Genomic DNA, 14,851 nt, shown 5'->3' on the forward strand with positions numbered 1-14,851 from the left:
TTAATGAACATGGCAATGAGTTCAATATTCTTCAGTGGCCTGTCACCGGATCTGAATCTAAAAGAGCACCTCTGGGATGTGGAAGATTGGGAAATTCAAAGCATGGAAGTGCACCTAAAAAATCTGCAGGAATTGCATGATGCAGCCATGTCAACATGGACCAGAACCTCAAAGAAATGTTTCCAACATCTTGTGGAATCCATGCCGGAGGCTGTTTTGAGAGCAAAAGGAGGCCCTACCCAGTATTAGTATAGTTTTCCTAATAAAATGCTCTTCATTCAGTACAACTAGAAAAATGAAGCAAACTGCAGCCTAATGCAGTTGATATGTAAAGCATAATAAAGCAAAGCCCTATATAATGAAAATACGACTTATTATTAATATACAAGTGCTCTATAGCAGATACTTTTACAGAAATTTATTTGAACTCAAGATTAAGCCTAGAGTTAGAAAAATTGCTCAGATTCTTGTTTTATTCCCCCAAAAAACAGTGAGTGTAAAATATTGTTACAGAGTAAAGCTAATAGAAGGTCACAGGGCGGTTCTGGATTCATTCAGCAAAAGTCAAGTTGTAATTATGACACTATTATACTCAAGAATTTGTTTTTGAAACAAAATGAAAATGTGAAGTCAGAGAAGGATAATCTTAGATAATAGGGACCAAAAACTCCCAACAGGCATGTTTTAAACATTCTGCCTGTGAATTTTGATTAATATTTGCTGTTGTATCCTGCTCCCCCATCATCAATATGAGCTAGGGACCAGCTGGAGTACGTTGTCTCTATATCAACAAAGCTCTCTCAGTATTTTGAGCTTAGGTCTTCTGCGTTGAATATTAAATTAGGCATGCAATATTTTGAAGTCAACTCAAAATCAAAATGGACCCTTTTGAACTGGTTAGTTCAAGTTGCTGCTCATATTAAGAATGCTTCATGATGTATGACTCAATAGACAAAGTCTTGCTGCCTCAAACATATCCTACATATTCTGACAGCACTTTGCATCAGTAAGTGAGGCCAAATGACATTAACCAATAACACTATGTTTCACCTCCATCGCCCACCACTCGACACAGCGGTAAACAAGTTGACTGATGAGTTGTGTCCCACAAGTAGAATTTAAACAAAAATCTCAAAAGGATTCTTTGTCTGCTTTGTCCCCGATTGTGCTAGTGTATCCAAAAGCTGCTCTAAGTGGGTTACGGACATCCGAGTTGCATGTAAGAGCTCTCAAAGTTCCAGCTCCTGAATGAGGAGAAACTCTCTGTGCCTCTTTCACTTTCCCAAAATGGAAATTAGGCCACAAAGTGCCATCGTTTGCCTGTTTTGTGAGGAGCAAATTGTATATTTTTGTACTTGTCATTCAGCCCAGCTGTTTGTTTTTGTTTTGCGCAAACAACACTGTGAAATTCCCCACTAAACAGTGCTATGTCTGATGTATATAGTTTCACTCTGTCTGTTTGCCATTTTTGGGCCACATATTTGCATCATGTTTAGTGTGTAATGGCCTTTAAATCAACTAATTTTGCTATTTAGGTACCTGCTGGACATAGGTCAACTTACAGGCTGATATGAAACAGTACACTGCACTGTTTTGCACTCATAATCACAAATATGTTTATAATTAAACACAAGACTTGTGTGTAAAGTTAAGCAAAGCATAACTTGTCTCTTCAGTGTGAACGATCAGAATTGCTATCTTGCTTACTACAGCACTAGTTGTGATGACAACATACAATTTTCTGAGCTTACACACTCTCACATGTCTACCATTACACAGAATTATGTATATAATTATATAAATAATAAAAAAAGTAATTCTGTAGGGGCCAGCATTAATGATTATAATGATTAAGTAAAAGAAAAAATTCTAAAAGCAGCAATCAACACCTCAACATACCACTGTTTACATTCTGGGGCCATTATAGGTCGTGATGACCTTGTCCTCAACTGAAAGAGTAAGGGACATGCTATTGTTGTTGGCTTCAGCTGCAGTGTTACCAAAGATAGAGGAGAACACTATTAGGTCCTAAGCAGGTACCAATAGCCATAAAACTGGAACCTTCAGTACTGGACTGATGACCAATGGTAAAAGCACAGTTCCATTTTTCTGGTGCCAAAGCTTTGGGTACTTTGTGCAGCAGAAAACCCTCCCAAGACTACCATGAACACAGGTGTCGACCCATAGATTTAGCTGTTTAAAATACAGTTTTGTTGTATTTTTGGAGGCTAGGCTAAGGGAAATGTGGTCTAATACAGGTTCCCAATAAACTCTGGTCAAAAATTCTCTCATGCTCAGATTTATTTTTCACTATCTGTTGTTTTTTAAGACTTCCTGGCCTAAACAGTCATCTGTTCTGATTGCAGATGGCAGGTATGAGTAGTTATACTGACTTATGTAAAATTCTTTTGTTGGACACATGAGAAACAAGCCAGTACACAAGCGCATCACTCACCAGGAAGTGTTGTGCTGTATTAATCGGATTGTCTGATTGCGGAAAAAACATTAAAGTTGCTGTGTCTGGAGTGGAACTTCCTTAAAAATGCATCAGCAGAGATATATTTAACTCTCAGTCTCACCTTGCAGATGATATTACATCATCAAAGACTTTTTATAGTGACTGTTCATCACAGAACACAGCCTGACACAGTCTGTCTGTCTCTCTCTCTCCCTCTGTCTGTCTAACTGCCTTTGATTGTGTTTATATGTGTCTTTCACTGTGTGGGAGGCTGTTTATCTTTAACTTTAAAAATAACTTTTGTCAAATAAAGTAAAAATATATTTCTCATTCTTTATCAAAGAACTGTACAGGGATCAGTGAATTCATACAGTTTGGAGGCTATGAATATACGGTTTGCTGTCTCATACCTGTGTATTAAACACAGTGCCAGATTAATAGAACTCAGCGGTAACAGTGTTATGTGTGGCACAGTAAATAAGTGATTAGCACACAGGTGTCTTTTTAATGCTGCAATATGATCACTGGTGTTCGAGGCATGAGCCAATCAAAATGGACATGTTAATGAGGTCATAAATATTAAAGACTTGCCAAGTGAAGCTCTGGCTGGCTGCCAAACAGGATATGATGAAAGAAACGAAATCTAAGACAACCAAATTTTTCAGAAATAGAGCAACTAATAGACGAAGCTCAGGCAAATAATTGAAAATTGTTTAGTAAAGATGCCTTAAATTTTTGATCAGGAAAATGCTGTTTATACTAGAACAGACAAACAACATAAAAAATCAAATTATAACATCTTAGAATTAAACGTTTATTTGTGGGAATTATATTTTAGCATGTGAGATTTCAATTCTCCTTGGTAAGAATTTAACTCTTTTTTCCCACTTTATTGTAACTGTAAAAATATAGTTTAACATGCTGTTTTTCTGGACTATTAAAAAAATGAACATTTACACATGTAAACATTACATTTCACCTAGTAATTCTTTAATCATTGATTTCAGGAATTCAATTTGCACATGTGAAAATTAAACTTCCTCTAGTAAATATTAAATTTCATCTAGTTTTCACTTTCAATCTTCACTAGTAAATATCATTTTTAAAATTTTTAATTTAAAAAATAGGATTTAAAGCTAAAACTGCTTACAATACAAAAACATTACAACTGATCAGAATCTCATCACGTCAAATTACTCATTGAATGTGACGCAGGAAGAGGAGGGCTTTTTAAGTAGTGTCAGTTAAACATGCTGATCTGAAATCCTGCTCAAACAAGTCTTCTTCTTCCTCAGGTTCTCCTACAACAACAGTTAGAACGTTTCCAGGAAAATTATCGTCAGAGTGCTTTAGGCATTTTTTTTTTGCATGACTGTGTCGTTATGAATTGCTGCTGCTGCATGTAAATGAGATAAATGCGTGTGCCTCACATGGCACAAGCAGAAAAACATCCCAGTAATCCTCATTTGAGCAAATGAGCAAACCTGTTACTGCTACGCTATTTGCTCTCAATGTCACTGTAAATCTGAGCAAACCTCTTACTGCTACGCTATTTGCTCTCAACCTCTTAACGTCACAGTAAATCTGCCTCTGCATTTCATGAATGTGACAATCTCTACCACACATATGGTCGTAAAGACAGACAAACAGAAAAAAAAAACATAAGTAACGTCATCTAACTAACATTCAAACAACAAAAAGTTAAAACAACTGAAAAACACAACTGACTCTTCAAGAGGCTATGAGGGTGTGTAACTCCAACACTGTGTTAGTCTTGTTGTTTTTATCCATTAAACACATTTATTCTGTATTTCTTGCTCCACTACATGATCTTTATTACTTAAAAACTCAGCCAACCACTCAAAAGGTGAGTAATATCAAAGTAAAAGCTGATTTAAAACCCTGGCTGTTTGAACTGATACAGTATGTCAACCGCATTGTTTACCAATGGACTTTTATTCAATTCGGTTCTACTTGGCTAATTTATCTGAAGTGCCACAGCGACAGAAATGCACTCATTAGTTGTAGAGCAAAGAAGATAACACTGGGAAATGTTGCTTGGTTGCTATGGTGCTCAATGGAGATTTTGTGACTGCCTGTAGAGCCTACAGGTTATCCGTCTGTTTCCTAAAAGCTTTAATTGCCCGTGTTCCACTCCTGTGGCATTGCGCTGGAGCACGAATTCTCTGAGGCGTGCAAGGTTTCTAACAATGTGCACCTCTAAAAGGCAAAGTGGATACGTGAGTTCACTAAACCCGTCTGATTTACTGTACAGACACAGACAGCAAACCATTCCATGAACCACTGAATCAAGGCCACATTATGTGATCAAGTGACCCCAGTCGTAGACAGAAAGAGGATATGACCAGTTTTAATTAACATGCAATTAGATTTAGTAAGCTACTGCAGTGGAGAATTGGTGACCCTAAGAGAAAGAAGTCATTAATCTCTCTTAATGTCACTATGGCTACTAAACGTTTATAGGAAACATACAGCAGACTGATGTTAAACGCTCTGCTCAAGGGCAAAACGGCAGCTGTGTATTCAATGAAAAATATAGCAGAGCAAACATTCCTTACAGAAGCCAGCATGTACTGTGAAAAAGAGGAGACTAACTGCTATTCCAAACAAGTGCAAGGCCAAAGAACCCCATTCTAATAACTTTCAGCAGAGCAGTGGCTGAGTACTCTGTCCTTGCCGTGACTCCAGAAAATAAAGATTTTGCCAAACGTTCAGAGTCTCCAGCGAAACATTTACGAGGTGAATTTCTACCAGGCACAGACGTTCTAAGAGTTCATATCTAAAGCCACATCGTTCACAATTCAGCTTTATATTTGATTAGAGAAGCAGAAAAGAACAAAAACAACAAAAAAAAATCACTGTACAGAGTTGCTGCAGATTTCAAAAAAATCTCAACATTTTTACCACTTTTCAAGAGATCAACAAACAAAAATAACATTTCCACCACACAGCTATGCACACAAACTCAAACATGGCATGCATTATGTAGGCCTGTCACAATTATTACATGATTGACTAGATGATTCTCCAGGATGATCACAATTCTTTGAGATAATTGCAGTTATTTTGGACTACAGTCATCTTCCACATTTGTTTCTGTAACAAGCAGAATGTGAGCTGTCTGTGTTGGGTTGAGGCAAATGAATAAAAATAAAGGAAAGCAGTAAATGCATTCACTGAGACATCATGGGGCTTCTGAAAACAAAAAATGTTCCTCTACCATGTTTGGAGGGTAAGTTATAGCTAGTTCTAACATTTTTAGCATGTATGCCAGCAGAATGAGTTTTAGCTTATATTGTCTCTCTCGTGTAGCTTTGCTTGATTCTACATGTTTATGTAGACGTTTGTGTGAGTACACAGTACAGTGTATTATTTCGACAGTACAACCTGTGTTAATAATCAAACATAGCTGGGAAGATGGCTAGGACAGCCAATTTGGCCACATTAGGTTTTGTACTTTAATAGTTACATTCAATGAAAAATAAAATAAAATAAATGATTAATCATCATTATTTATGGCAATTAATCGTCAGCTACTTAAACTAAAATTTCATGATGACAACAGCCCTAGTATTAGGGCTGCTTCATTTGGGGTAAATATCTAATTGCGATTTTTCTGACCAATAAATAACTTTAATTTAAATGCGATTATTTTCTATGAATTAGAGTTTTGAGGTTTTATCACCAAGAAGACCAGAATTTCCATTTTTTCAGACTTGAGGCTTAAACACTCAATGTACTATGCCAGACTGCTAGTTTAGACGCTGTTGTTGGAACAAAACCTTGTATCTACATTTTTGTATCTTCAGTTTTTGACATAATTTGAAAATGCCTGTTGTCCTTACATTGTGTGTAGAGATGACCCAAAATTACATGAAAAAAAGTCTGGTTCCATTGACTTCCATTAAAAGTAGAGAATGCTTTTTCCTTCTCCTGTAAAGTTACCATTTTGGAGATACAAGGTTTTCTTCCGACATGGAGAAACAAGGTTTGTATACATACACACACACACACATACATACGTACATATATATATACACATATATGTATTTCGGTTGGCAGACTATTCTGAATTGATTTAATATACTCAATGACTCCTTCTCAACACAATTTAATGCCTCTAATGGTAAAAAAATGAACCATTTTCAGACATTTTATTCCCTTCAATTTTTAAGACCCATGACCATTTAAGGATCTGCAGGAACCCTAAAATAATCATGTAGATCTTCTTTAATGGTGTCCCTTCCCTGGACTGAGAGACACAGATTGCTTTTTTTCAAGCCCTAGCTCAACCCACTCATCCCATGACACGGCTAACAGCCCTTGGCCAGGCTAGCCTCTGTTATTAAAGATGTGCACTGCCATGGCAACCACAGAGGGCTTTTTCCTCAGTTCATAAACTGATGAGACCCTCCGTTTCAATGGCGCCACCGATTACAGGCAGTCACCATGCTCTGTGCGAACAGAGGTCAGCCAGCCAGTGCGTCAGGGCAAAGACCTGCGGTAAAGACTATAATCATTTACTGAGAAACCTGTGGGCAGTGACTGATTTTCTGATTTTCTACTGCAGTGAAGGACTAAGCAATCAAAATGACCAGAGACTGACACTTACACAGATATACCACACATTCGTCACGCGCAAGTGGTAGTCTGTCTAGCAGGCAGCGCAAAGATATGTGATGAGAACAATTATGTCATCAATTTCAGAAAGACAAACTGATTGCTGACGACATGAAGAGAGACTGGTAATAGAAAAAAAAAGGCCACTGAATCACCCAGCCAGCGTTCTTCTTTTCAGCTCAATGAACGTCTGTCGCCTTCACAGAGCCAAGAGCTGGCTTTAGCTCTTAGGTTATATCAGTGAATGAGTACATTTTGGACCCTGTTATTTCAACTTAATCAGAAAGGCACAGCAAAATACCAGGGCCAACTGAGTGACGGCATATCATTCCGCCTGCATTCATGAAGCTGGGTTTCAAAAGCAATTTTGTCATACAGGAAAAATAAAACGCAGGAAAAAAAAACTGTCGACTTATACGTAGATTATGTGTGAAGATAATAACCATTTGTGTTGATGGCAAAATTACTATCCTTTATTTGCTCGCAAATGTTTTGCGGTTCTGCAACAGCATAATGATCTAACCGACTGGAAGTTGTGATTATTCTGCTGGTGATAATGAGTTAATTGCTTGTCATCAGCATGCCCTGTGAGCGACAATTTGACACCAGCAGAGACAGTTTCCATCACAGAGGTCTAAAAAAAAAAAACGAAATCTTTTCTCCAAACTATCGTTTTAAAACACTGAGTGCGTTTACATGCACTTAATAATCCGATAACTGCAGAAAATCAGATTTTGTAATCTGATCAACATGTTTATATGCACCTAAGTAATCAGATAATGGGGAAACTCCAGGTCTACATGAGTCAGATGGTAATCGGGTTTCTGCTTTGCAACCAGCCAATAAACTCACAGAAGAAGACGTGACGTAAACAGAATGGAAAAATCTAACTTCATGCCACGGCTTTAAAAAAAAAAAACAAAAAAAAAACCTCGACCCACTTTACCTAAAATATGAACATATATCATCTAGAAAATAAAGAATATTTAAATTCTTCATTTCGTCAAGCATGTAATTGGTTTCATCGTCGCCCCAAAACATGCGCAGACTGAGAAATCTGAAAGAAATCCGAATAAGAGTTTACCTGCACTGAGAAATCCAATTACTGAGCTAAAACCCAGCTCTCTTTATCGGATTTCTTAATCGGATTTCTAGATCGGAGTATGGCATCAGACAAAGTACTCATAGCAACTTCATATAATGGCTTTCTGTGAGGGAGCCCATTCAAGCTTTAAAGTCTTTAGACGTCTTTTTCCCCTCATCACCTCCACTGTAAACTATTCTGACAGAATGGAGCATTTTACATCAAACAACTCTTTGTTTACATTTTAACGATTGAACTACACAGAAATTTTGGAAAATTGATTGAATTCCCCTTTAAGGATGCAGACTACTTCAGGCTAACAAAACGCAGCGTACAAAGACACAAAACACCCTGCAGCATCTTATTATTACTGTACTGAATCAGAGCACCATAATCTGTAGCAGGCGACGTCAGTGGCAGTAAATATGAAGTCTTAAAGAAAAAGTGATAAATGATAATTTACTTCTGATAATGTTTTTCAGTTTTATTCCATTAAATCTACATGAGCAGAAAGTAAAATGAACATAATCGTGAAGTTTATCTGGGCTTTTCTGCAGGACTTCCTATGTGGTTTGCCAGGACTAACTGCTGTACTAACTGCTGCGTATTGCGGAGCTTCTTGTCCGGCTCAGACAGCTGCAGTAGCCTTTTTATGGTTTATATGGTCAAAACAAATAAATTCCAACCAAAATGTAAGACGCAGGCTCTACACTACCCTTTGGTGGAGCATAAAGTTCAGACATCTCATGGCTTTTAAATATGAGAACATTTTATTTAAACTTTCATGACTCAACTCTAATAAATGCTACTGTTTATGCACACTAAAACAACATGTAAACATTGTAAAAATGTGAAATATTTAAACATATACATTGTTTATGTTTACTAAAATAACACTCCTAATCTAGTTCTCTCTAGTGGGTGTCACTAAAGATGATGTAGTGGAGAACTGAGTGCAAGTGAAATTAGACTGCATCCTAATCACTAATTAGTAGGCCTTAGCCACATCACAGCGGAAGAGGAAATGATTCTGCTCAGGGTCAGTATGTGCTGAGCAGAAGCTGCACTTCACAGCTGTAGCCAATTAAAACACACTCTACCTTGTCTTTAGACAGGGCCTTGTCTCATACTGACATAAATTAGAGTCCTCCACTCCCTCATTATGAACTGATCAGAACAAATTACAGAAGGAGGTATTTGAAGTGTGGGAGAAATGAGAGCTCAATGACTCATTCTTTATGCAGAATGAAAGGCCAGGATCTGAATGGTCAGTGTCTGGATCTGAAAGGATAGCGGGGTCTCCGGCACTTCATTTCATGTTCTTTTCCCTCAGTCTTGTGTAATTAACATTTGTTTCCTGAACAGAGTATACTGGATGCCAGTTCCAATAGTGAATTTAAAAATCTTGACCAAAAAAAAACTAATATAACACTGTAAATTCTAATATAACACTGTAAATGAAGCTATCAAACTGCCAAATGGAATGCCATAATAATTGTTATTGATAGTTATGACTAACACTGCATAATGTCCCTTTCAGAGTGCTACCTCTGTCTGTAGCAGTTCAGATTACAGAAGAATCTTAGAGCATGAAGCTGCATGTATAGAGAACCCATTCTCACCTTTACTGGAGTAGTGCTGTGGCGGTAAATCAAAAGGCACAGGAAAACCTGTGGAGGAGCTAGAGACAGGGAAGATGTTCTTCTCCACTGGAAATGTGCTCATATCCTGAAAGGAGGGAGAGAGAGAACAAAAAAGAGAGGGAGGGGAAGGTGCAACATTATAATAAGTCCAAATCCAAGACACATACACTGTTAGAAATAGAGGTACTTTGTTCAGGTAAATGCTCCCTCAAAGGTACAACAGAGGTTTGAAGGTCCAGTTGGGTACTTTACAAGTTTTTCGTAGTGGAAAAGTACATATTTGTACCTTTTCATAACCGAATGTTTTAAAACAGAACAATAAAATAAAAGCCTGGAGACGAGACGGGGTGTGTGGAGTCAATACAACTTAGAAAATATCATTTCAGTGGATTATGGTACAGTTATGTTCCCTGACTAAAGGTTCTGAGATGTACCCTTGAGGGTCCCACCCAAGAGTGACACTTTCATACCTTTTCTATAATTAAAGTGTAATTAAAGAATTAAAGAAATACTCCAGTGTTTTCCAACCTAATCTCTACCTGCTGCATCTGTGGTAGTCCTGAGCAATATCTAAAATTTATTAGCATGATATTTTCTTGTTAAAAAATTCAAGAGTGTCGATTATATCACCCCAACACTCCACTCCCTTACACCATCACACCAACATACACACACACACACACACACACACAATACTTTGCAATTTCAATCTACTTTCAGCTTATATGCTTTTTAATATTGACTCAATCATTACTTTTTTTTGGAAACTATTTCACTTGTTTTGAAAGAAATTACTCCAAACATGTGCACTAATAAGGTTCTGCTGGTGTGGGTTCATGGCTGTTCTCTTTAAGTGATGCACACAAAAGCGACTGTGTGCTGATAGCACCACATGCTGGAGAAACTTCAAAATGCTGAATGTGAGTGAGTAAATAAGAGAGCTCCAGATAAAAAAGGTTCAACTATAGATGCTTATGGGAAACCATGAAGTATTACATTTTGATTAATTATTTGAATGTTAATATGTAAACAAAGTGAGTCAGAGTGGATAGATGTAGAATATACTGTTCTAGAGAAACTCACCAAGTCAAAATTGTTCACATTATTCTGATAATATAAAAATCAGCGATAATCTTAATTAAGCTGTACAGAAAATGCCTAACTGCTTATTAATGCCAATATTAAACCATCAATTTAACAGTAAAAGTGAATATAACATTACATGTACATATGATTTAATATTATTTAGTGAGCCATTTAAAAATTTGTCTTCTATAGTTCTGTTTCCCAAAACAGTGATTACTGCCTTTGAAGCATGTAGGGTTAAGGCAACACCTTTTTACTGGCTTCTATTAGTACTTTTGGTCAATGGGTTTTCTGTCCTTTTCTAAGAACAAGGAAATTATTGTCTGCAGTAATTAATAGTAAGCTACAAATGCAGGATGAAAAAACTCTTTTCATTCCTTTAGTGGCTAGAACAATGGATCCATGGCATGTTTATAATATACACAAACCTTGAGACGTAGGAGGAATGGCCAAAAGAAAGATTATTGGACTCAATAATAAGATCTATATCAGTATGTACACACAGTGCACTCTGCACAATCCCTGTTGACCAGGAGTGGAGTAAGAGCAGAGGGCTAATGTTTCTTTCTGTTCTATATGGGGTTAAAGTATCGTCTGTGCACGAATGTGGAGGTGGCTGAATTCAAAGGGCAGGAAGAATATATCACCCACAGAGGGCTACAGCTGTGCTCACAGCTCCAGGACAACAAGGGAGGGGGCAAATTCACTGGCTGCTCCACTGAGAATGCCAGCTTCAGCTCTAAAGGCACTGGGAACAAACCCATTAGGTGAGTCAACAGCTGCTCTCTGTAAACAGTCATCTGAACCCAGCTCTGCTTATGGATGATATTTAATGACAGTGAAGGCACCTAGGAGCTTGCCCAATTATGAGCTCGGTCTTCCTTTCACGCCTTTGTAAGAGAGTGACCGTTAAAGCAGCTCAATGACGGACACAAAAAGACTGGAAATGTCCACAGTATTAAGAATTAAAGCAGGGGTGCACAACTCCAGTCCTGGATAGCCTGTGTCCAGCACAGTTTGATAGTTTTCCCTACTCAAACACACACATCAAACCTGGCAATTAACAGGTGAGTGTAATAAGGTGTGTTTGAGCAGGCTAATGTAGCTAACCAGTAATGGAAGCTTGTGGCCCCTCATTAGCATTGTGCTAACTGCATGACTAAATTAAGTATTCTTGAATTGACACTGACACTGTATGACATAATGTTATGCATAAAATAAGACTACAGCCAAGGTCAAATACTACATTTTAACTACGCAACATACTTTCGTTCATGTATATATAGACTAGTTTGTCATACAGTGTCAGAAACCAAATAAGCACGTCTACAGCCAAATAACTCGTCTGCACTTGGGATCAGGGCGAAATTGCTTAAATTTAACTATTTCTTTAATGCAGTGATGTCCAATTGTAACCGCTTGAGCAAAATGACTCTACAGGCCTTTGGTATGTGATGTCATGATGCAATGTCTCATGGGTGATCCACCATTGTGGCAGGGTTAGCTGATTCTGAATAGTTGATTGAATCTCCCTTTCCTGAATGCTTTCCTTGATTTTGACTGATCTGTCTTGTGGTGTCACATGTTTACAGAGTTGACTAATATGTGGATCTACATGGTTATCAGATCAAAAGATCTGAGCAAAATCGAATAAAGCAGATAGGAAAGGAAAGTTCCTTCAATTATTTAGACGCAGCCCTAGTCAAACAGCATATATGAAGCAATGCACTGAAAGTGGCGATAAAGATCAGGCATCAGATAGCTAACCTTTCACAAACTTGCTGTGTTCCGACTAAACGGTATGAATTTGAGGTATGATGCGGCTAGGTTAGTAACGTGGGCTTAGCTGTTAGCTTTTATGTTTGTCTTCAAGGCTTTAGATAGACTGTTCAACCATTTGGTGCAAACTTTAAGCCACATGTGATCTACTGTGGATTTTTGTGTGACTTAATATAGTACAGTGCAGTAATACTGTCATTAGTTAGCTGACTATGTAGGCTAGCAGTGCTTGCTAAAAGGCTACATACTGTGAAATATGCCTGTTCCTGAGTAAAATATGCGACAAGTGAGAGAAATATGCCACTTGCCAAGTGAAATACGGCAGTAACTGAGTTAAGCCTGAGCAAAACACCCATTTGTAAACTGTATGTGGGGCTCAAATGACATGAAAAAATTAGGTTAATTACAGAACAAGCACTTAAGCTACACACCAGCTAGGAAAATGTAAATGGCAGTGGAGGAAGCTTATTCACATCACTGCTCCGCTTTTCATGAATCCACACCATCAATGAGGCTAATTTTATTCATATAATATTGTTTAGCATTCCTCTGAAGTTGGTTATGATACATTTATGCATGCCAAATCTGAGAAAACAGCAATCTTTAAACTCTCCCACCGTATGGCATTTCAGAATGTCGGCGTTGTCTTTCTGAAACCATTATAATACCACTCCGTCCCACGAGCCAGTCCTTTATACTCACACTGACAGCCCACTCATGTAGTGTACATGATGACACAGGGAATGTGCATTTCAAAGCTCCTGCTTCAGACACTATTCCAAAATAATTGAAACTTCTCTCTTTAGGGGTACCTGGTTCTTTGAAACATATGGTTTGGGACTGTCCAGGGGTCTATTCATTTTGGAAGAGGGTGACATCTATACTTTCTAAACTTATAGGAAAGGACATTCCCCTTTCAACCAATTTTATTGCTTCTTAATGACGATTCACAACTACAGCTCAATGAGAAACAGAGGAAAATTATGTTTGCTGGTTTGACCGCAGCAAAAAAACTGATAGTTCAGCGTTGGATGCCCCCTTACATGTTACATAGTAGAAAGTGGTTATTTTATTTTCACGATATAGTTATGATGGAGCTTTCTACTGCTAGAATTCACAATGCTAAGGCTCCAACAATCCAAACATGGGAAAATCTGGCTAATAACATTACTGAATTACTTAATGTATGAGTAAAGGGTTCGAAAATGGTAAATTAGGGATATAGAGTAACTTATACTGTAATGCACGCAAAGACAGGACAGCAGATTATTCAGTTTGTTTTCACTCTGTTAGCTCCAGCAAAATGTATTTATTTAGTTTAGTTATTTTTTATTTCATTATTTATTTACTAAATTATTATTATTTTTTAAATGTGTCAGAAAGGGTATGCATGAATACAAGTGCATGTGTCTATGTATATGGACGCATATACTAAGCTATTGTAGATTTATGGTGTTTATCTTTTGTTTCTGTGTTAATTGTGCCGGTTTTCAACTGGGGGTGTGCGGATGGGAGATTGGGGGTGGAGGAAGGGAACTGAGGGGGGAAAGCATTTATTTGTATCTGTGTTGTCATTGTACATTTTGTTTCTGTTTAGTATTGAAAATAAAAAATTGTTCACACAAAATAACTGAAACTTCTGAGACGTTCTCGTTCGTTTCTACCATCACTTCTCTGTATTCTTATATAAAGTATTCTAGACTTCCTAGGTATTTACACACAGCGTCTGTGCTGCAGAACTGTTCAGCAGACCTATACTGGAAATTTTCACCAATCACAACAAGGTTCTACATAAATGATACATAATTTGTCATCAATTTTGCTGTGCAAATTATAAAGAAAGCAGATGTATTTGTTCATCCTCTGCAGTTTTTGTGATTAGGAGATTGTTTCAAATTTATACCTAACGAAAAAAGATTTGTGCAGCACAGATCGTTTAATAATGGTAATACATTAAAAAACTGATGAAATGATGTGCGTAGTGTCTTGTCTACACATTCAAGACATAATATAAATATCACAAGAATGAATCATACCAAGGGTTTTCTCCGATGTGTGAGCGGGGAGCAAGCGAGGAGTGGGAAATCCGGAGTGGAAATGTGGTGACACTATTTTGAATGGTCCTTTTAGATGAAACAAACACTTAATGGACAGTAACAT

General features: G+C 37.5%; 1 protein-coding gene across 2 annotated transcripts in view; it reads right to left on the reverse strand.

Annotated features, from left to right (window-relative positions):
- tdp1 (tyrosyl-DNA phosphodiesterase 1) overlaps nt 1–14,851 on the reverse strand; it is a 53,226-nt gene that overhangs the window by 8,835 nt on the left and 29,540 nt on the right. For both annotated transcript variants that reach the window (XM_036593910.1, XM_036593909.1), the window contains exon 15: nt 9,806–9,911. In XM_036593910.1, the coding sequence (XP_036449803.1) occupies nt 9,806–9,911 (106 nt within the window). The remainder of the gene's footprint in view (nt 1–9,805; nt 9,912–14,851) is intronic.

This window comes from Colossoma macropomum, unplaced genomic scaffold (genome assembly GCF_904425465.1).
Source record: "Colossoma macropomum unplaced genomic scaffold, Colossoma_macropomum, whole genome shotgun sequence".
NCBI classification, from domain to species: Eukaryota; Metazoa; Chordata; class Actinopteri; order Characiformes; family Serrasalmidae; genus Colossoma; species Colossoma macropomum.